Source organism: Ursus arctos, unplaced genomic scaffold (assembly GCF_023065955.2).
Source record: "Ursus arctos isolate Adak ecotype North America unplaced genomic scaffold, UrsArc2.0 scaffold_23, whole genome shotgun sequence".
Lineage (NCBI taxonomy): Eukaryota > Metazoa > Chordata > Mammalia > Carnivora > Ursidae > Ursus > Ursus arctos.
In genome coordinates this window covers 41,097,579-41,117,403 of record NW_026622908.1, presented here as the reverse complement: position 1 = coordinate 41,117,403, position 19,825 = coordinate 41,097,579, and the positions used below count along the sequence as shown (strand labels likewise).

Below are 19,825 nucleotides of genomic sequence, written 5' to 3'. Positions count from 1 at the left end.
CAGCCGGCGGTGCGGAGCCCCGCGCAGGGGAGGGAGGGGAGGGGAGGGGAGGGGGCGGCCGCGGCGCGGGGGCGGGGCGGCGGGAAGCGGGGCCGCGGCGCGGAGAGCAGGCGGGAGCCGCAGCCGCAGCGAGGCCGGCGGGCGGGAGCGCACGGAGGTGGCGCCGGCCCGGCCGGGTGCGGGCTCCGTGCCACGGGTCCCAAGAGTGAGTGAGCGAGAGCGGGCGGGGCGCTGGGCAGAAGAGGGCCCGGCCCCTAGCCACCCCCCCACCCCCCCGCGACGCAGGCGGGCTGGGGGCAGCGGGTGGATTGGTGGGTGCGGAGTCTGAGGCCGGGTCCGGGGTGGGAGAGAGAGAGCCTGGATAACCCGCGGGAGGGGGCGGCATCTGCGGCGCACCCGGCTCTTCCCAGTCACGTCTTAGCGGGACCTTCTCCCGCGGACCCCCCCATTTGACAGATGAGAAAATTGAGGCTCCGAGAGGCCAAGTGACTCTCAAGGTCACACAGCGAGGCAGCGGCAGGGCTAGTCGGGGTTGGCTATGGGTGGCTCCTAGGAAAAGTCCGCCAGAGAACTCAGGAGAGGAGCCCCCCTCCAGCCCGGGGGAGTTTGTGTAGGGGCGGGTACCTTTTCGTGGGGCCAGGCCCTGCCAGCGTCCGGGGATGAGGGGTCTGGTCAGGGCGTTGCGGCCGCAGAGCTTGTCCTGGACTGCGGATGAAGGGGGGGGGGGGCGGAATGGGCGTGTGTGCGCACCCATGGAGGTGTGTGCTTGTGTGGGAGTGTGCATGCGTGTAGGTGCCCTGTCTTGTGTGTGTGCACACGTGTCCGATTGCAGCGCCTCTGTGGCCGCGGAACTCCAGGCTAGCCTGACTCGAGTGAGCTGCAAGTCCGGGAACTGGCCTCCTCTGCGGGTCTGCATTCTGGGCTAGGAGGCTGGGTATGTGTGCCGGAGAGTTCCTTCCTGCAGGTGTGTGCGGGGTGTGAGTGCCATTGTGTGTAGGAGACAGAGGATGGGAGGCAAGTGCCTGTGGCTCGGGTGTGTGTGTGTGGGGGGGGGGGTGTCCTATTCCCCAATGTGGGCCCCTGGCCTCGGGCATAGAATGAGTGTGTGTCCCTGCATGGGTGCGTATGACCCTGCCAGTGACTGGAGTTGCTGGTGGGTTCAGCCAGGCATTCTCCACCCCTCACGGCGCTAGCGCCCCCTTCTGGGCAACCAACTCTGTGTGCTCGAATGTGGCCGGCCTCTGTGTGCGCGCACAGTTCGGCCGTGCAGTGTGGGGGCCTGGGTCAGGAACTCGGCTGGGGAGGAAGACGGTCCGCTGAAGGGCTGAGCCCGGACCCCTGGGGCCTTCACTGAGGAGGTGGCTTTGGAGCGCGCGGTTCCCAGGCCCAGGCTTCCCGCTGACGCCTCCCGGCCGCAGCGGGCTCCCCCCACCCCACCCCGCCCCAGGAATGTTCTCCACTCCAGCTCGCCTCCCCAAGGGCAGGCCCCTGGGGGCTGCCACAGCCCCGCCTCCCGTCCCCGGGAGCCCGGGAGCCCGGGAGGGGGCGATGCGGGCAGGACGCCTGGGTTCCTCCCTCCCTCCCATCCCAGGGAGAAATTCCTCCGAGGTCCCCTCAGGCTCTAGGTTCCCAAAATAACCCTGCGGGGGAAGGGAGGCTGTGGCGGGAGGGAAGCGGGAGGGGCGCGGAGCCGAGCCGCGGGGTGCTGCAGGTGCCTGTGGGGAGAGGGCGCGAGGGGAAGAGGGCCTACCAGGGGCTGGGGCACAAACCGGTCCCCGGAGTCCTGGCTCGTCCCCATCCCCGGGGAGCCCCTCGGCCTTCCCGTGACTCCGAGGGTGAGCCGGAAGCCTCTTGGCGGGTCGGTTTCCCAACTGGTGGGTTGCACCATCCCGGGCCAGACCGTTTAACCCCGGGAGTGGCCGCAGCGGACGACTCCGCCCCTGCCCAGCAGGGGGCGTGCCCGCCCCGCCCCGCCCCTGCCCGCCGGGCGACTCGAACCCCCCGCCCCCCGCCCGCGCCTCCGCAGACTCCCTCTCTGCCTCTCCCGGGACAGGGGTCCGGTCCGAGCCCCGTGGGAGGCTCCGGAGTGCAGCTTGGCCCAGCCTACCCGCTCCGGCAGCCATGGCGGGCACCCTAGATCTGGACAAGGGCTGCACAGTGGAGGAGCTGCTCCGCGGCTGCATCGAAGCCTTCGGTGAGTGGCACGGGAGGGCACGCCCAGCCTGAGCCCAGCCCCGAGCCTGAATCGGGGCCCCTGCTTCCCAGGACAGACCCCCGGCCTAGACCCACCCAGTTCCGAACCCTGCAACCTTTTTAACGAAAGCCTGCTCTTCATCACAGGGTAGAGAGATCTACACGCTTCAGAAAGATTGTTGCCCTTCCCTAGTATGCTGGCGTGGAAGGGAGAGGGATGGGGTCCCCAGACTGTGGCCCATGAGGAGCATTATCTGTCTCCCTGGAGGATCCGGAGGAACTCTCTATCTCTGGCCTGGGAGCTGTTTCCGGCTGATGGGGGGCAGCTTATCTGGTGAAGGGGTGCCCCTTCCCCCAAGCACTCAGGAAATGACCTCTGGATTCCTGACCCTGGGGAACCCGGGCTTCTTCCGCCCCAGCTGGTTCCCCTCGGGACGATGGGCCGGATCAGACGCTCCCCTCCTCCAGTTCTTTGGATCCTGCCTTATCCCTTTCCCACCCTACCTTTTCTCTCTCATCTGCCTACTGGTTTCAGAGTCCTGGGAAAGCAGGTGTTGGGCGGGGGGCCAGCTATCCGGCGGGCTGTGAGGTAGGCTGGAGGGACCCCAGCTCCGGGACGAAGAGTCAGCCCGCTTCTCTCTGACCCCTCGGAGTTAGATGACTCCGGGAAGGTGCGGGACCCTCAGCTGGTGCGTATGTTCCTCATGATGCACCCGTGGTACATCCCTTCCTCGCAGCTGGCGGCAAAACTGCTCCACATATATCCTTCGCACGCCTCACCGTGGGCCGCGCAGTCCCAGCCCATGCGGGAGCCTGGCTGCCCGGCCCAGGCCCAGACTGGGCTGCGCTTCTAGAGCGTGAGCCCCTCCTGTGTCCTAGAATTCGGGCTTGGCCCCGCCTTTCTCCACGGCCTAGGCTCCACCCCTTTCCTCCGCTCGACTCAGGCTCCGCCCCCTCCCGCCCCCTCCCCAACCTGGGCTTTGCTCTCCTGCTCCCTACAGTCTAGGACCTGTCCCTACTCCCAGCCCAGGTCCCTCCTGCGGCCTCTCCCAGGACCCAGGCCGTGCTTTCAGCCACGCCCAGAACCTAGCCCCCTTCCCAGCTATGCACCCTTCCAAAGCTCACCCCTCACCTCCGCCTTCAGCCCCTTTCCGACCGGCCCCGCCCCAGATCCCGCCCCCGGCATTTCTCCTAGGACCAGGCCGGGCCTTCCGCCTCCCTGCAGAACTGGGAACCCTACCCCTGCCTCCCTTTCTAGAATTAGTTTCCATTCTAGATTTCCTTAACTCTCCTTCACCTACCAACAATCCCGGAAGGACAACTCCAATTCGCTGCAGGTGAAAACGTGCCACCTGGTCAGGTGAGTCTAACTGTTGGGGCTTCGTCCCCTCCTCTTGCTCCCTTCTCTCAGGCTTCAGCCTGGCCTGAAGGAGTGGGAAAGGGCACTGGTCGTGGGGGTTGAGCCCCGGCTCTGTCCATGGCGGATGTGCTGCCGCAGGCTTGCCCCTTGCTGGCTGGTCTGGGCCTGGGTTTTCAGATCTGCCCAGCGGGGGTGGGGAAGGAATGAGCCTGGAGGTGGGGGAACCACAGTTTGGAGCTCTTTCCCCCTCTCTGGGGAGCTCCAGTCTCCGGGGACGGTGGGGGAAGGGCTGCCTTGGGTGACTCGAAGCTTCTAGCAGGTACTGGATCTCAGCATTCCCAGCAGAGTTTGACTTGAACCCTGAGCTCGCTGAGCAGATCAAGGAGCTGAAGGCTCTGCTCGACCAAGAAGGGAACCGGCGGCACAGCAGCCTCATTGACATCGAGAGCGTGTGCGTGGGGCGAGCTAGAGGGCTGGGGAGGGCACTCAGCATCCCACACCATCTGTGCTTAATAAATGTTTGTTGAATTGAATGAGTGAGGGTCATGTCACTCTCTTGCTTGAAAATCTATGGCTCCTTGTCACCTTCACGATGTCTCGGCCGGGGATTAAGGCCTTTGGTGGTAGTCTCTGGCGGCTTGGCGATCCTGCCGCATCTCCCACAGCCCACTCCCATCCCACGCCCTTCATACCACAGCTGCACGGTCCGCTCGCCATTCTCCAGCCTTGCCTGCCTGCCCACCATGGTGCTCCGCCCGTCTGGGTCCCCTTGCCTGCCTCTCTGTGTTGTGAAGACTCCGCTCAAGTGTGGAGTGTCTGTGGGCTCGGAGGGCTCGGAGGGCGCCCAGGGCAGAATTCGCCAGTCCCTCCTGTGTTCCCCTGCGGCACTGTGTGCAGCCCCCCTCCCCCACCGCCCCGTGCCCATGTACGTGCCACGCTGTTCTGTGATTGTCTCTGTGTCTGTCTCCCTCAGTAGACTGTGAGCTCCTCGTGGGCGGGAACTGTGTCTTGCTCCTCTCCGTCCCTCCAGCGCCTAGCGCAGTGCCTGAGTGCATGACGAGGGGGAGATTGCAGGAGGTGCTGGGACGGGGGACCTCGGTGTCCCGCACAGTGCCTCACACTGCGTTGGTCCTCCGTCAGCATGAGGGGTGTGTCTGCGTGAGTGTGGGGCCGCTCGGGGTGCGGCGTCTCCAGCAAAGGGCTCACTGCCCCTGCCCCACCTCCCAGCCCCACCTACAAGTGGAAGAGGCAGGTGACCCAGCGGAACCCTGTAGGACAGAAAAAGCGAAAGATGTCCCTGTTGTTTGACCACCTGGAGCCCTTGGAGCTGGCAGAGCACCTCACCTACCTGGAGTATCGCTCCTTCTGCAAGATTCTGGTGCGGCCCCAGGCCCTTCGGTCAGGGTGTGGACTGTGGGCTGGGGAGAGGGTCCTGGGAGGAGCGGGGTCCCTGGGGTAGGCAGGGTCACGGGGTGGGTCGGGGCTTTCAGGGTAACCGACCGAGGGCAGCTAGAGGGTGAGGAGTGGCCATCCATGAGGGGAGGGGCCCAAAGGGGCTGAGGCCACTCCTGCCCCCAGTTCCAGGACTATCACAGTTTCGTGACTCACGGCTGCACCGTGGACAACCCAGTCCTGGAGCGATTCATCTCCCTCTTCAACAGTGTCTCGCAGTGGGTGCAGCTGATGGTCCTCAGCAAGCCCACGGCCCCTCAGCGGGCGCTGGTCATCACGCACTTTGTCCACGTGGCTGAGGTGCTTGCCCCTCCCCCTCTCCCTAGCTCCCAGGGCGCCAGGAGGGCGAGTCCCTCCTTTCCGCTCATCCACTGCCTCCTCTCGGCCAAATCCTGGGCCTTGTCCAGTGACTCGTTGCCTTGCCCCTCCTCGTCTGCCTCCCCCCCCCCAGAAGCTGCTCCAGTTGCAGAATTTCAACACACTGATGGCGGTGGTCGGAGGCCTGAGCCACAGCTCCATCTCCCGCCTCAAGGAGACCCACAGTCATGTTAGCCCTGAAACCATCAAGGTGCCTGGGACCCAGGGGGTGTCAGGGGAGGAGCTTCGTCAAGCCCTGGGCCAGACTTCCCAGGTCTGGCCTCACTGAGAACTCCCGGCCTCCCAAATTGGGGGCTGGGCACTCCTGTCCCCATTTGACAGATACAGAAACTGAGGCTCAGAGGGGTTCAATGCTCTTCATTGGTTTCACAGTGAGAGTGGCGGAGTGGGGGCTCCCAGGTCTGCCTGACCCCAAAGTTTGCGCTTTTCTCTTCCTTTATCTTTTCACATATTGGGTGACATACGTATAGAGACGTATAGAAAGCATATGTACAGATTAAAGAAAAATTATAAAGAAAACACCCGTGTAACTACCACCCAGGTCAAGAATTAGAACAATGGCAGCCCCCGAAGCTCCCAGCACCTTAGAGCATAGCTCCCTCCCCATCAGAGGTAACCGATGTCATGACTTTCGTAATGACGATGGCCTTGCTTTTTCTTTAGAGCTTTACCACTTACGCACGACTCTCCAAACAACGCGGGGTTTTTGTCTCCTGCTTTTGGGTGTTCTATGAATGGAATCCTGTTGTATGTTATTTTATGCCTTGCTTCTTTCATGCTTACATTCTGCTACTTGGGGCAGTTGCTCATTCGCTTCCGTCGCCACACGATATTCTATCGTGAGTCTACCGCGCTGTAGAGATCTACTGTTCCGTCGAACATCTGGGGGCTTTCCAGTGCGGGCTGTCACAACCCACACAGCTAGGAACATTCTTCCAGACCTTTCTCCTGTGCTGTTTGCCCCCCTGAGCCTCAGTTTCTTCTCTTGTGAGATGTTGATGATAGTCCATGCCCAGGCCTGGGGCACAGGTGTGGTATTTGTCAGCGGGTGTTCCCTTGAGCTCATGACCTATGAACTCTGACCCCCCGGGGGGGGGGGCTAAGGGAGACATTGTCGGGGGACAGTGAGGGAGGATTTTTAACCTTTCACCCCTCCCTGACTCTGACTCCTCATCTTCTCCCACATTTCCAGGGCTGGGGGGCGGGTGGGGTGGGAGGGTAGTTGAGCCAGTGGTGTGTGTGTGTGTGTGTGTGTGTGTGTGTGTGTGTGTGTGACCCTCTGCCTTCTCCCCCTGCCCCCTCCCCCAGCTCTGGGAAGGTCTGACAGAACTAGTGACGGCCACCGGCAACTACAGCAACTACCGTCGCCGGCTGGCCGCCTGTGTGGGCTTCCGCTTTCCCATCCTGGGCGTACACCTCAAGGACTTGGTGGCCCTGCAGCTGGCACTGCCTGACTGGCTGGACCCCGCCCGCACCCGACTCAACGGGGCCAAGATGAAGCAGCTGTTCAGCATCCTGGAGGAGCTGGCCATGGTGACCAGCCTTCGGCCGCCAGTGCAGGCCAACCCTGATCTGCTGAGTCTGCTCACGGTGAGGGACTGGGAGCAGGGATGCTGGGGGGCTGCGTACCAGGGTGGACAGCCACACCCGGTCTTGGGCTGGTGCAAGGCTGCGGTCTTGGCCTGGAGCTTGAGGTTCTGATCGAGGGACTGAGATCCAGCCTGGGCTCCAGGATCTGGAGTGGGCTCTGAGATGAGTTCCAGGCTCTGGATGGGGCTGTGGACAGAGGTCTGATCTCGAGGCTGCCATGTGGGCTTTTTGTGCTGGGCCTTGAAGCTGGGCCTGGGTCCTGGGTTGAGTTCCTGGGAATGGGTTGTGTTCAAGGCTTGGGGCCCAGCTCTGGGATTCTGGGTGCGGGGCTGGTTTCTAAACATGGTCTTGAGCTCGAGCCCAGACTTGGACTTGGTTTCGGGGTCTAGGACGAGAGTGAGGTTCTAGTCTAGATCTGGACTAGGTACTAGACATGGAGCTGGGGCTTGGGTTTTGGGATTAGAGTGAATTCTTAGTTGTTTCTAGGCTCTGGACTGGGATCAGGATTGAAATCTGACCTGGATTCTGGACGCTGGGTTGGGTTCTAGGATGGGGCTTAATCTCAGGGCTCTTGGCTGCGTTCTGACCTGGATTCGTGGCTGGATTCTTGGCAGTACATTGTGCTCTGGGTTTGCGCCAAGATGTGGGTTCTGGTCCGTGTGCTAGGCCGGGATGTGGTTGCTGGTTCCATCTCATGACCTGAGGCCAGAGCTGGATGCTTAACTGGCTGAGCCACCCAGGTGCCCTGCTGGGGCATGTTCTAAGCTGGCCTTTGTCCTGAGTCTAGCTTCTGGACTGGGTTCCAGGCTGAGCTGTGGCCTCTAGGTGGACCTAGGACCCTGGGCTCTGGACAGTGGGCTCCTGAGGGCAGCGGGGGCAGTGGGTGCAATCGGACCTGTGTGTGTCCTAGGTATCTCTGGATCAGTATCAGACGGAGGATGAACTCTACCAGCTGTCCCTGCAACGGGAGCCACGCTCCAAGTCCTCGGTGAGATAGGGACTCGCTGCTTCCCCACTCTGCCCAACGTCTTCCTCCCCTACCTCTGCCCTTCCTGAAAATCCCAGGCCGTGAGGGCAAGCAGAGCTCTTAGAGGCTACCTCACCTCTCCTGCTTGTTGGGTGGGCTCCCTTCTCCCTGGGGCTTCCCCCCCGCCTGCTCCCCCTGGGCCTTGGGCTCCATCCCTCTGGCCCTCACTCAGGCCGGACCGTTCCCATAGCCAACCAGCCCCACAAGCTGCACCCCACCTCCCCGGCCCCCAGTGCTGGATGAGTGGACCTCAGCTGCCAAACCCAAGCTGGATCAGGCACTCATGGTGGAGCACATCGAGAAGATGGTGGAGGTGAGACTCGGTGGCAGCCACCATGGCATCTGAGGGGCTGGGGGACAGGTCCATAGTGGTCCAAAATCAAGAGTGGTTTTGCCAGGCCACTACCCTCAGAGCCACACCAGTGCCACGTTCAAGGGCCAGCGCTCATGCTCAGTGCCCAGAAGGCAAGGGGCATAGCCAGTGGGGGGGGGGGGTTGGGGCGGGAGTACGGAAGAGGGGGAGAAAAGGGCAGGTGGAGAGCCGCCCGCATCTGAGGCACCCCCCTAACGCGGACTGGGAATGTGGGCAGGACGGGACTGGTGCTCGTTTTCTGCTCCTGCCCTTGTGTGTCCTTCTGTGTGCTCCAGTCCGTGTTCCGGAACTTTGACGTCGATGGGGACGGCCACATCTCACAGGAAGAGTTCCAGATCATCCGTGGGAACTTCCCTTACCTCAGCGCCTTTGGGGACCTCGACCAGAACCAGTGAGGAGGGCTGGGGGCTGGGGGAGAGGGAAGGCAGGCTCACTTCCCCTCCGGTTTCAGCTTCCTCCTGTGCGAGAGGAGGCCGTGAACCAGATGATCTCGGCAGAGGAAGCTACCAATGTGGGGAGGGGCTCTTATTTGGGGCGGGGGGGGGGGGAGAGGCTGCCAGCTGTGGCTACGCAGGGTTGCCTCACTCATTCAGACAGATGGGGGGGCTCCACCTGAATCTTGCAAAGACTGTGGCCTGGGGACATAAATGTCGCTTTATTTGTGGAACTCACAGCTGGCAAAAAGTGTGGGCAAGTTCAACTCCTGGGTAGCCTGTTTTAATGAATAGAAAAGAAAGGCCTGTAATTAGCAGCACCCACTTGCTTATCAACAATTCACACACTGACAATTTGGACAAACAGCTGGTTTTCTGAAGTAGGTTAAACATGCCCCCTGCAACATGTTCATATCCCCGTTTTGCTGAGCAGACAAAACTCCAGTCAAAATTTACAGTCCGTCTCGGGTCGAGTTATATTTTAATGTTATTCATATTTCAAAAATCTGGGTTTTTTTTCATACTGCAAAACTCCGTGGTAAAAAAGAAATCCAGGTAGTAAAATAGATTTATAGTGAACAAAGCCTCTGAAGTAAGACGTGACGGTTCCCTTCCTCCTTTCCCGGTCTTTGCCATCAGGAGAAGTTATATTAGCCTTAGTAACATGTTAGCAATGTTACTGGTTTGGCAACAGGGTATCCTTCCAGTCTTTTTTCCCACGTTAAGTGTGAGCTGATATAGATTTTGTCTGTCTGGGTCGGCTCCACGGACGAACAGGATTATGGTATAGGTCTGGCTCTGCCCATGGTGCTGGTTCCTTTGTTTGGCACCCAGAATCGAGACCAAGTTCTAGGTTAGGTCCCTGGGTGGGCGGGTGGATTTTTTTCCGGGTCACACTTTCAGTGAGAGTGCAGCCCTTGGAGACCTTGGATATAGCTTCGCTCAGGGGTCTCAGCCTTAACTCCCCACCTTCTGCACGCCCCAAACCTTGTGCCCAGCCTGTCTGGGTATCAAAACCCAGCAGCACCGGGCTCACTGGGGAGACCAGCAAACCCCTCCCAGGGCAGCCTCAGCATCTGGTCCCCACTCCCTGCGTCAGCTTGAAGCTCGCTCTTTGTTCTGCAACTTGGGGATTTCCACTTCTTTCTTGCAAACTCACTTAGGCACTTAAAGCAAATGTGGGCGTCTTTTAACTAGGATCTATGTATTTGTAGCCGTAGGATTTTCAGGGTTTTGTGTTGTCGTTATTGTTGTTGTTTTATCAATCACTGTCGTGATGGAACCGCACATCTTGGTTTTTTTGCTCTTGTTTTTGTGTTCCGCTTAACCCTTTATCGTGGACAGCTTTCATGCAGAACGACCTCATTCTTTAGAATAGCTGCCGCGTAGCCCCACTGTGTAGCTGGGCCGTCATTGGCCTCACCATTCTCCTGCTGATGGACGTGTAGACTGTTCCCAGTTTTTCGCTATTAATATACGCCATGCTGCTGTGAACGTCTTTGTACCCTTGCACCCAGGCCACTATTTCCGCAGGAGAAATTCCTAGAAGTGGGATAATTGGATCAAAAGATATGCACATTCTAAATTAGGAAAGAGACTGCCAAAGTGACCTCAGGCAAGGTCGTGCCAGCTTGCACCCCCATCAGCAGTGAGCCAAATGCCCATTTTCCGACATCTTTGCCCACAGTGGTCGCTATAATAAGCTTGACAATTTTGTCAGTCTAATTGGCAAATGGTGTCTTGGTTAAATTTGAATCTCTTCAATACTAGTGGGGGTAGGATATCTTTTCATGTGTTTATTGGCCTTTTATATTTCTTCTCTGGATTGCCTGTTCGTATTCTTTCTCCATTATTCCACTGGGTTCGTTGGTCTTTTTCTCATCAATTTTCAGAATCTCTGTTAATGAATATTAACCCTTTGCTGTTCAATGTGTTTGCAAATATTTTCTCCCAGTCTGTCATTTATGTTGTCTTTTGCCATATAAAATTTTTAAAAAAATGTCGTGTGCTCAGTATGTCTGTCTTTTCCTTCATGGCTTCTCGGATTTGCGTTACGTGTAGAAAGGCCCTCATCTCCTGGAAATTAGTTCTTCTCTTACACCTTTTCAGATACTTTGATAATTTTATTTTTTTACATTACTGTTCTCAGTTCAGTGAGGCTTTAGTGTTCATGTACTGTGTGACGTAGGAATCTAGGGTGATACTGTTTTCTAGATGGCCAGTGGCCCCCATGCCCCATGGAACTGAAGGGTCAGTCACCCGAATCACGTCACGGAGCCCCAGATAAAATGGGCAGGAGCTTCCAGCAAGGACCAACCCTGCTGGAAATAGCTCCTGGTGGCCCAGGACCCGCTAACTACAAAGACACTGTTGTAAACTCTTCCCATGCATCTGCCTCACGAGTCCGCACAAGAACCCTCCGATGTGCAGGGATAATCACAGTCCCCACTGGTAAAAGCGGAAACCGAGGCACAGGGAGATTAACTAGCCCAAAGGTCACACAGCCCGGAAGCAGCAGACCAGAATTTGAACTGAGGTCTGTCTCCAGAGCAAGCTCGCTCTTGCCCTACTATATATTGATGGGTGAGAAAAGGGTTCTGGGGGCAGCCCAGGATTATGTGGGGAACCCTGACTGCAGGTGTCCTTCCAGCACTCACTCACATGAGAATGAGACACAGGCAGCTTTTCCCAATCTTGCCCATTCCCGAGCTGACTTTGGAAAACAAAGGCTGATGGTCTGGTGGGCAAATGGCAGCCCTTTTAGTTAGTGTCCACCCCAAGTCTGTGAAGTGGCCAGGGTAGGAATTATGATCCCCATTTCTCTGGGGAGGAAACCCGGGGGAAGTGACTTGGCCAAGACCACACAAGTAGTTAGCCGCCCGCGCATCTGCCCGACTCCAAGGCTAGCGTTCTCTTTCCTGCGCGGGGAGTCCAAAATCAGGAGCGGGATGAGGATGTTTTGCCTGGTAGGGAGTTTCCCCAGTGGATGGGTTAGGCCGGTGGTGGGTGATCCAGGGGAGGGCCCGACCTGAGGAGCTCCCCCTCCCCCGACAGGGATGGCTGCATCAGCAGGGAGGAGATGGTCTCCTACTTCCTGCGCTCCAGCTCGGTGCTGGGCGGCCGCATGGGCTTCGTGCACAACTTCCACGAGAGCAACTCCTTGCGCCCAGTTGCCTGCCGCCACTGCAAGGCCCTGGTGAGCCCCCGCCCAAGCCACGCCCCTCCAGCCCTGGCCCCTCCGCCCGCCACGCCCTCCCCCTGGCCCCGCCCCTGCTGGAGCCTTCACGGCCGGGGCAAACCTTGTCACCCCACCTGCTTCTCCTCTCGCTGTTCCGCGCCTACCTAGCCCTGAGGGGGCCCCAGAGAGGGTCAGTCCCAGTCCCTGCCCTTGAGAAGGAAGACGTAGAGTCATTAGCTCTAAAGACCTCTTCCCCAGCACGGCCCCCTCCTCTATTTCAGATCCTGGGCATCTACAAGCAGGGCCTCAAATGCCGAGGTGAGCAGGGGGGGCGTGCTGAATTTGGGGGGTGGGGGAAGTTACTCTCTGGCCAGGGATTCTTATTTTGGTGGGGCACTTGCCGAGCAGCGAAGAACACTGCAGCCAGAGAGGCACGACGATGATATTGAAGGGGGTAGCCTTCCCCTGGGCTTTTATTTTGGTGAGACAGCTGCCCAGGAACAGAGAATGTTGGAGAGGGCATGGACTGGCAAGTGGGAGGAAGAGAGCACGTTGGAAGGAGATTCTTATTTCGGCGGGGCAGCTGCTCAGTAGCAAAAGAAACTGGGGAGAGGTGGAGGCCTGGAGAATGGGATGAGGGTGTTGTGACCGGTGGCCCTGGCTGGGCTCCCCATCTGCCTCCCCAGCGTGTGGTGTGAACTGCCACAAGCAGTGTAAAGACCGCCTGTCAGTTGAGTGCCGGCGCCGGGCGCAGAGTGTGAGTCTGGAGGGGTCTGCACCCTCACCCTCACCCACACACACCCATCATCGAGCCTTCAGCTTCTCCCTGCCCCGCCCCGGGAGGCGAGGCTCCCGGCCTCCAGGTAAGAGGAGATCTCAGTCTGTATTGGCCTGTGAAGGGAGGGAGGCAGGGCCATTCTGGCAAAGTATTAACTTATCCAGGATGGAAACCATTCCAGAGTTGGTGATTCTATCATTTTGGTGGGGCGACGAAGAAGGGTTGAACAGGTGAGGGGGCCAGAAGGGGGCTCAGGAACCCTCGATCTTCAGAAGCTGAGAGAGGCTAATACATAAAGAAGAGTAAAAGGGAAAGAGGCTTCAAGATTCCAGTCCAGGGGCACCTGGCTGGCTCAGTCAAGAGAGCATGCGACTCTTGATATCAGGGTAGTGAGTTCAAACCCCACACTGGGCATAAAGTTTACAAAAAAAAAAAAACCCTCAAAAACAAACAAGAACCGATTCCAGTCACACTCTTATTTTGTTGGGGGGATTGACAATGGATTGGAGAGGGAATTGGCTGAGCCATTTGCCTGTATTTCCCTTTTTGGCTGCTCTGGATACCATTCTAAGAAAAGTCCCTTGCCCTGAACATCTTTGGTGGCTCTCTTGGGGTCTCTGGTGGCTTTAGGTCAGTTTGCTGAATGACAATTCCCCAAATGATGATTTCGCTGAGAACAGTCTGAGCAGCCACGTTAAACAGGGGTCTAAGGCAGTTGACCACAACCGTTTGGATTGACATAAGTCCTCAAAAATAGAAAAGATGAAACCATTTGCATTGAGCCTTCCAGAAGTGCTGGGGTCTAAAATGTGAAACGCACACAAAATTGACATTTTAAGCAAACTGCACTGACAAGTCTACGGCTGTGAAAAAGCCGTGGCAGAGTGAAAACTTAGAAAAAGAGCCTCAAAAATGGGGCCGATTGGTCCTTCAGTGCCTTGATTTTTGGTGGATGGGTCTGCTTCCGGGATGGGGTGGGGTGCCTCCTGTGAGTGGGGGAAGGGCTGCTGAAGGCCCCGGGACCCAGGACTTCTTCCTGCGACATCCCCCCCACCTCCCTGCAGAGATCCGAGAAGAGGAGGTGCAGGCAGTGGAGGACGGCGTTTTCGACATCCACTTGTAATGGATGGTGAGTCCTCCCTCCACAGCCTCTGCCACTGAGCGCTGGGGGTGGGGGGTGGGGGGGATGGGGTCAGGGAAACAGGTGCTCTGTCCAAATGGCCCAGGCCAGGCAGACTCCTACTTTTTGGGGGAGGGTCTTCCTTACAACCTCGGCTTTTTGTGTTGTTTTGTTTTTTCCTTCCCAGCTGTGACTGGATCAAGCACTCATACTGCCTTGGAAAAAGACGTGGACCACAGCAGAAAGCCTGGGGTGTTGGGGCAGCAGGCTGGGGCTGGGGGGTGGGCGGTGAGGGTGGCATGCAACTAAGGTTGGGCCAGGGCTGACGTCCCTAAGGTTGTACAGACTCTTGTGAATATTTGTATTTTCCAGATGGAATAAAAAGGCCCATGTAATTAACCTAGACCACCAGAGCCAAGAATCTTCACAGCGGAGGGGGGGGGGGCGGGGGGCTGGGGGACAGGAACTGTCATCATAGGGACTAGAGTCTTGGAGTCTAGAACTTTGTAGTCAGAGGATCTTGGGAGGTCTGGAACTAGAACTGGGGGCTAGAACTGTGGAACCAAAAAACCTTGGAACAACAATTTGGGGGAGGGTCTAGAATCTCCAGGAGTCCAGAATCTTGGGCGTCTAAAACTTGAAGCTTGTGCTTCTTTGCTCCCAGAATTGCTCGGCCCAGTGGTCATGTATAAGCATAGCCTTCAGCCCACCGCCGAAATTCCCTTGCTTGACAGGTGGCCTCTCAGCCCCAGCTTGAATCCTTCCCGCAATGGGGACCTCACTGCAGAGAGAATCATGGGGGAGAGGGGGCAGCCCAGACTGCTGGCCACATGGGAGGGGAGAGGGTGGGGCCCCAGCAGCCTAGGCCCCAGTAGCCCCTGCCGGGCTTGCATGCCTCAGGGTGGGGGGTGTGCTCCTTGAGCTTGCAGACTCCTGGCCCCCCCCCCCCCCCCCCCCCCCCCCCCCCGGTGCTGCTGCCAGCCGGAAGGACGGTGACTTCCAGAGGAAATGCATATTGATCCTGCTCTCAGCCTCCTGTGGCCTCTCCCAACCCAGCTCTTCCCTCCTGAGTTTTGCAGCACAGAGGTTCTGGGGGTCACCGCTACCCGAGGAAGGCTAAGGCCACTTCCGAGGCTGGTCTGGGTGAAGAGGGTGGACTGGGGGTCTTCCAAAGTTTCGGAAGCGGGGCCAGCCTCCGGCAGTCCCCGGGAGAGTGGGGGAGCTACCGCCTGAGCCCCCAACCTGGGGTGTACCCTATCCAGCTGTGGGTTCTCCTGGGGGTGGAGGCTTGAGCACCCCAATTCCTGCCTGCCAAGCCATGGCCTCAGCCCCTCCCTCTGGGTCCCCTGACCCCTTACCCACCTCTTCCCTTGAGACCCCACTCCTTCTGGCCCACTCCTCATGGAGGTCACCTCCTCCCCCCATCCTGTTACTTCTCAGCTGCAGCCCCGCCCTTGGTCAGGCTCCCCCAGTCCTGTCCCCCATTGGGTCCCTCGCACCAGCGTCCTCAGCCCCCTCCTGCCCTTCCCCCTCTGAAGGCTGTAATATCCGTTTCACGATTTGGGGGCTGAGTTGCTATAACAACAGACGGCGATTGTGTTGTGAAGAGCAGCTCGCTCCCTGTGCCGCCCGCCTCCCGCGCTGCCTCCATCCCTGCAGCCCTCTGCCCCAGCCTGGCCTCTCCCCAGTGTGTGTGTGTGTACGCGGACGCGTGCCCGGGTCTGCCCTGCCCCGGGAGTGTAACGGGTGACTGTCATTTCGCGGTTGCGGGTGTGAATTTGGTGTATGAGCTTTCACATCGTGTGTGTGCGTGTGTACAGACACACACGCTCTCTTTGCTGCATTTTCCCTCCACCGTGTGTCCCCACTAGACTGTGCCTGGGAGAAGGGCCACGCTGGGTGGGTGCCTTTTGGGGGGGGTGTCTTGAGGTGGTGGGTCCTAACTACGTTGGGTAGTCTGAATCTTGGACCTTGGGGGGAGACATTCCTGTAGTTGGGGGGAGGGGCAGGAGGTACAGCAGCTGCCAGGTGACCTTTCCTGCCCTTGATGGTCAAAGGTGGCCCAGGGAGCTGGGGGTAGGGACAGGAGACAGAGGCTCCCTCTTAACATCTCTCGCTGCTCCTGCCCTCCTCCTATCCCTGTTTAACCCATCTCAAAGGGTCTCAGAGAGTCTGAGTCACTGCCCCTGTCTGCCTGCCTCTCTGTGCCCTCGTGCCTGGCTGGACAAGTCTGTGTCTGTGTGTCTGTGTGTGTGTGTATGGGGTGTGTGTGTGTGTGTGTGTGTAGGCTGCAGGGTGTGGAGCAGTGGGGGATGGGTGGGGCAGTGGGCTGTGGGGTCAGAGAGGCGATTTCACATCTACAGGCCCTGACTCAGCAGTTCCCATTCTCTGGCTCCTCTAGTGGCCTTGGTGGGGCCAGCCTGAGGGTCTTTCCAAGGTCAGAGTGGGCCTCAAGTCTGGGACCTGGCTTAGGGATCACTCTGCCAGACCCCTAGGAAACGCCCCTTGCAGTCTGGGTCCCCCCCCCCCCCCCACTGTCTGGAGAGGAAGACCACTTGTAGGTGGGTCTCCCCGCCCAACTACTGGGTAATTGGCCACCCTGTGCAAAGTGCTTCCTGGGGGCGACTGAGCCTGTGAGCAAGTCCTCCTATTCCCCTGGCCGTGCCTTTCCCTCTGAGTGTGCAGGCGCCCATATGCTCGAGTTCTCGGGCAAGCGTGTGCTTCCTGTGGGTATCCTGCCTCCGTGGGGCATTTGTGCAACTGTCCCTGCGTGTCTCTTTGGGAATGCCTGTGTGCACATGGATAGGTGTGCGTGGCTGTGAGTGTGCCGCTGTGTGCCCGTGTATGCATCAGTAATGGAATGTGAGTGTTCTTGCATGTTGCCTCTGCCTGAAGAAGCACCACCTACTACCGGTTATGCAAATCACAGACCCTGCGACAGAGATTGGGTTCTGGGTGAGGTGGCAGAATGGTCTGGTACACACACACACACACACACACACAGCCTCATTCAGAAGCCCAGTGTCCAACTTCGTGGTACACACACTAGGTGCCAGGTCCACCATTGATTGGCTGAGTGAGTGAAGGGGTGTCCCCTTCCTCCCACACTCATACACGCGCACAGTTAGGGTGTCCTCACGGGGAAGGCCTCCACCCAGCGCCACGCTCACTCTGAGACTCCTGGTTGGGGGGAGGAGAACAGAGGACCAGGCTGCTGCCAGCATTCCTTCAGGGATCCCGGCAAAATGCAGCCTCACCTCTGCCCCCAGACGTGCTCCTACCCCCGTCCAGAGTTCCGGGCAGGACTGGGAACCAGGCTTCACTGTCGGATTCCCATCAGGCAGGGCTGGGAAACCCCAAGCCCTTCGGTCTATCTCGCCATCATCGCTGACTTTCCCTCCCCCACTGTCTCCTTCCTTATCCCAGCAGAGACCCTCCCGCCTCAGTTCTAGTGGAAGCCAGGGCGCCCTTGGGCGGTGGGAGGCAGAGGCCAGGCTAAGGGCTGGAAAAAGCCCCCCCGCAGCCTCGAGGTCCTCCTTCCCCAAGCTCCCGGCAGCCGGGGCCCATCCCCGGGCGTAGCCAGTAGAGGGCAGTGCGGCCCGGCTCCTTCACTGGTCCTGCTCCCTTGGTGCCCCAAGTCGGGGCCCAGAGCCTCTCCTTGGGCACGTCCCAGTCCTGGGCGCTGCTACACGGGGCCGTCGGCCGAGGGATGCGGGACCCGAGGGCCCGACCCAATAGGGGAGAGGCTAGGGCGTGTGGGTTGCCGGAAAAGACGCTGGGATTGGGTTGGGGGTCTGCCTGGTTGGGAGCCTGGGCACCAGGGCTAAGGACAGCGAGAGGCGGGGAGCGCTCGGATGCCCTGGGGCCGGGACGCCTGGGTCCCTGGCAGGGGAGGGAGGAGGGCCTGTGAAGCAGGGGGGACTGGCGGCTTCTGCGCCTTCGCATTGGCTGCGCCGCTCGTCCGTTAGCGCGGCGTGGCCCAATGCGCGCGTCTGGGGGGCGGGCACTGGTGCTGATGCTGCCGTCAGTCGGTGTTGCAGGGATGCGGCGGCGGGAGCAGCCGCCCTGACTCGCAGAGCATCCTCCTCCGAGCGGCACCGCGGCGGGGCGGGCGGGCGGACGAGCCAGCGGGCGGGGACGCGGCGGGGAGCGAGAGAGGCGCGAGGCGGCCGACACCGCTGGCCCCGGCTCTGCCACCCGCTGGAGACGGGGCGGCCCTGGGGCTCTGATCCCCACCCTCCAGCTTCTGGCGCCCCCAGAACCAGGTACGGGGGGGGGGGCTGCGGCGGAGACGGGCGGGGGGCGGGAGCGGATCGGGGGAGGGGAGCGATCGGAGGGGCGGGGGAGGCAGGAAGGATGGATTGGGGGGCGGGGGCGCTGCCTTGCTGAGAGGGCTGGCTGGGTGACAGCGAGGAGGCTAAGTGGCTGGGGAGGGGGTTGGGGGTCGGAGGCTCCCTGTGGAAGGGGCAGTGGCCCTGAGCAGGGGTGAATGGAGAGGGGTGGGAGGGAGGGTCGTTGGGGGAAGGGATGGGGCGAGAAGGAGGGGCATCCGGAGGGCTGGGAGGGAGGCTCTGAAGGGGGGTCCCCAGTCTGTGCTAGCCCCAAGGGCTGGAAGCAGTGTTCGTCCAGAGGGGCTGTGGGAAGCTGTTGTGCTCTGAAGGGTCTGCGGGGAGAAACCAGCGAGGAACTGGGCTTGACGGGAGAAGGAGAGGGCGCTGGAGAAGGGAAAGAGAGAAGTGGAGAGGCAAGGAAGGAGCAGGGGCCAGGCCAAGGGCTTCATACTGGGGGGCACCACGGAGGACCAGGCTTTACTGGGGGTTGGGAGGCAAGGGGAGAGGAGGTTATCGGGAGGGAGCAGAGGGGAATGTGCCAAGGTGCTTGAGGCAGAGATGGGTCTGTGCTGGTGGAGAGCCGGGGAAGATGGGGGGCCTGAGGGAGAGGAGCGGAAGCTTGCGGGGGAAGGTTGGGGGCGATGGAGAGGGAGACTGGGAAATCAGTAGGAGGGGGCTGTGCTGGGGTGGGAATGCGCTGGGGGCGGCGACAGGGTTATGGTCAGAGAGTGCTGCAGGGAGAGGCAGCTGCAGGGCCCTGGGCTTGCTCCCCCACCCCCAAAGAGGAGGGGACCATTTCTCATGTCCCAGCCTCTCCCCCAGCTGAAGGAGCCATCTGCCCCGGGTTCTTTGGGCTGGGTATGAGCCCTTGAACCCTTGATGGGCCCTTGGAGGCAATACTGGCTTTTTGGAGGGGCGGTTGTCTTCTTTACTCTCAACCCCCACCTGAGTCCTGGGTGAAGGCATTTGGTGCCTCATTGAAGGAGCAAGGGCTGGGAGGGGATTGTTTCTTGGTGCCTGGAGGTGAAGGGGGTAGTCGTCCAGACCTGGAAGGATGGAATAAACCTTAGGGGGTGGGTCTTGGGGGTCCAGTCCTCTCCACTGCTTTGGGGGTTTCCATACACTTCTGGTTTTATATGTGTTGGGGGTGGGGTGGGGTGGGTGAGGACCTCCCACTCGCTCCCGCCCCTCCCTCTGTCCACCTGCCTTGTGTCTGGGTATTCCTTTTGGGGGACTTTGGGGGCTTTGCATTCTCTATCTTCTGCCAGAGAAGTAGAACGAGGGAAAGGAGACAGAAGGAAGAGAGAGTGGAGGGAGGTCGGCTGGTCCGTTAATCGTGAGGCCTTCTGTTTTGTGGGTGCTTCAGCCACTCCAGTCCCTAAGTCCTCCTGCCTCTGGGGATGCCTTGGGCGATGCTGGCATCTGAGGCTGGGTTGGCTCTTCCCGAGGGCAGGGGAGAAGGGTCTAGCTGGGGCTTCCTTCATTCCCACTGGAGGAAGTGTTCTTAGACCCACCCTGTCCTCAGATCCACAGGATGGGTGGGACTGACCAAGAGGCAGAAGCTGGTGGTTATGGGGTGCCTGGGGAGCTCCCTACAGGAGTCGGGGTCCT

The 19,825-nt window shown here is 59.7% G+C and overlaps 1 protein-coding gene across 10 annotated transcripts; it reads left to right on the top strand.

Moving 5' to 3' along the window:
- Positions 1-104: 104 nt before the first annotated feature.
- On the top strand, positions 105-14,288 carry RASGRP2 (RAS guanyl releasing protein 2). Of its 10 annotated transcripts, none has more exons than XM_026483327.4 (17): positions 105-205; positions 2,054-2,194; positions 2,851-2,953; positions 3,491-3,553; positions 3,870-4,004; positions 4,781-4,931; positions 5,132-5,305; positions 5,457-5,573; positions 6,692-6,973; positions 7,884-7,961; positions 8,191-8,313; positions 8,649-8,764; positions 11,862-12,003; positions 12,267-12,303; positions 12,672-12,848; positions 13,828-13,892; positions 14,071-14,288. In XM_026483327.4, the coding sequence occupies exons 2-16, from the start codon at positions 2,122-2,124 to the stop codon at positions 13,884-13,886; spliced, it is 1,830 nt and encodes a 609-aa protein (XP_026339112.1). In that variant the 5' UTR covers positions 105-205; positions 2,054-2,121; the 3' UTR covers positions 13,887-13,892; positions 14,071-14,288. The 10 variants fall into 10 exon arrangements, with proteins under 10 accessions (XP_026339112.1, XP_026339110.1, XP_026339111.1 ...); XM_026483325.4 differs by having other exon boundaries at positions 106-205; positions 3,873-4,004; XM_026483326.4 differs by lacking the exon at positions 105-205 and adding an exon at positions 751-934.
- The last annotated feature ends 5,537 nt before the right edge of the window (positions 14,289-19,825 follow it).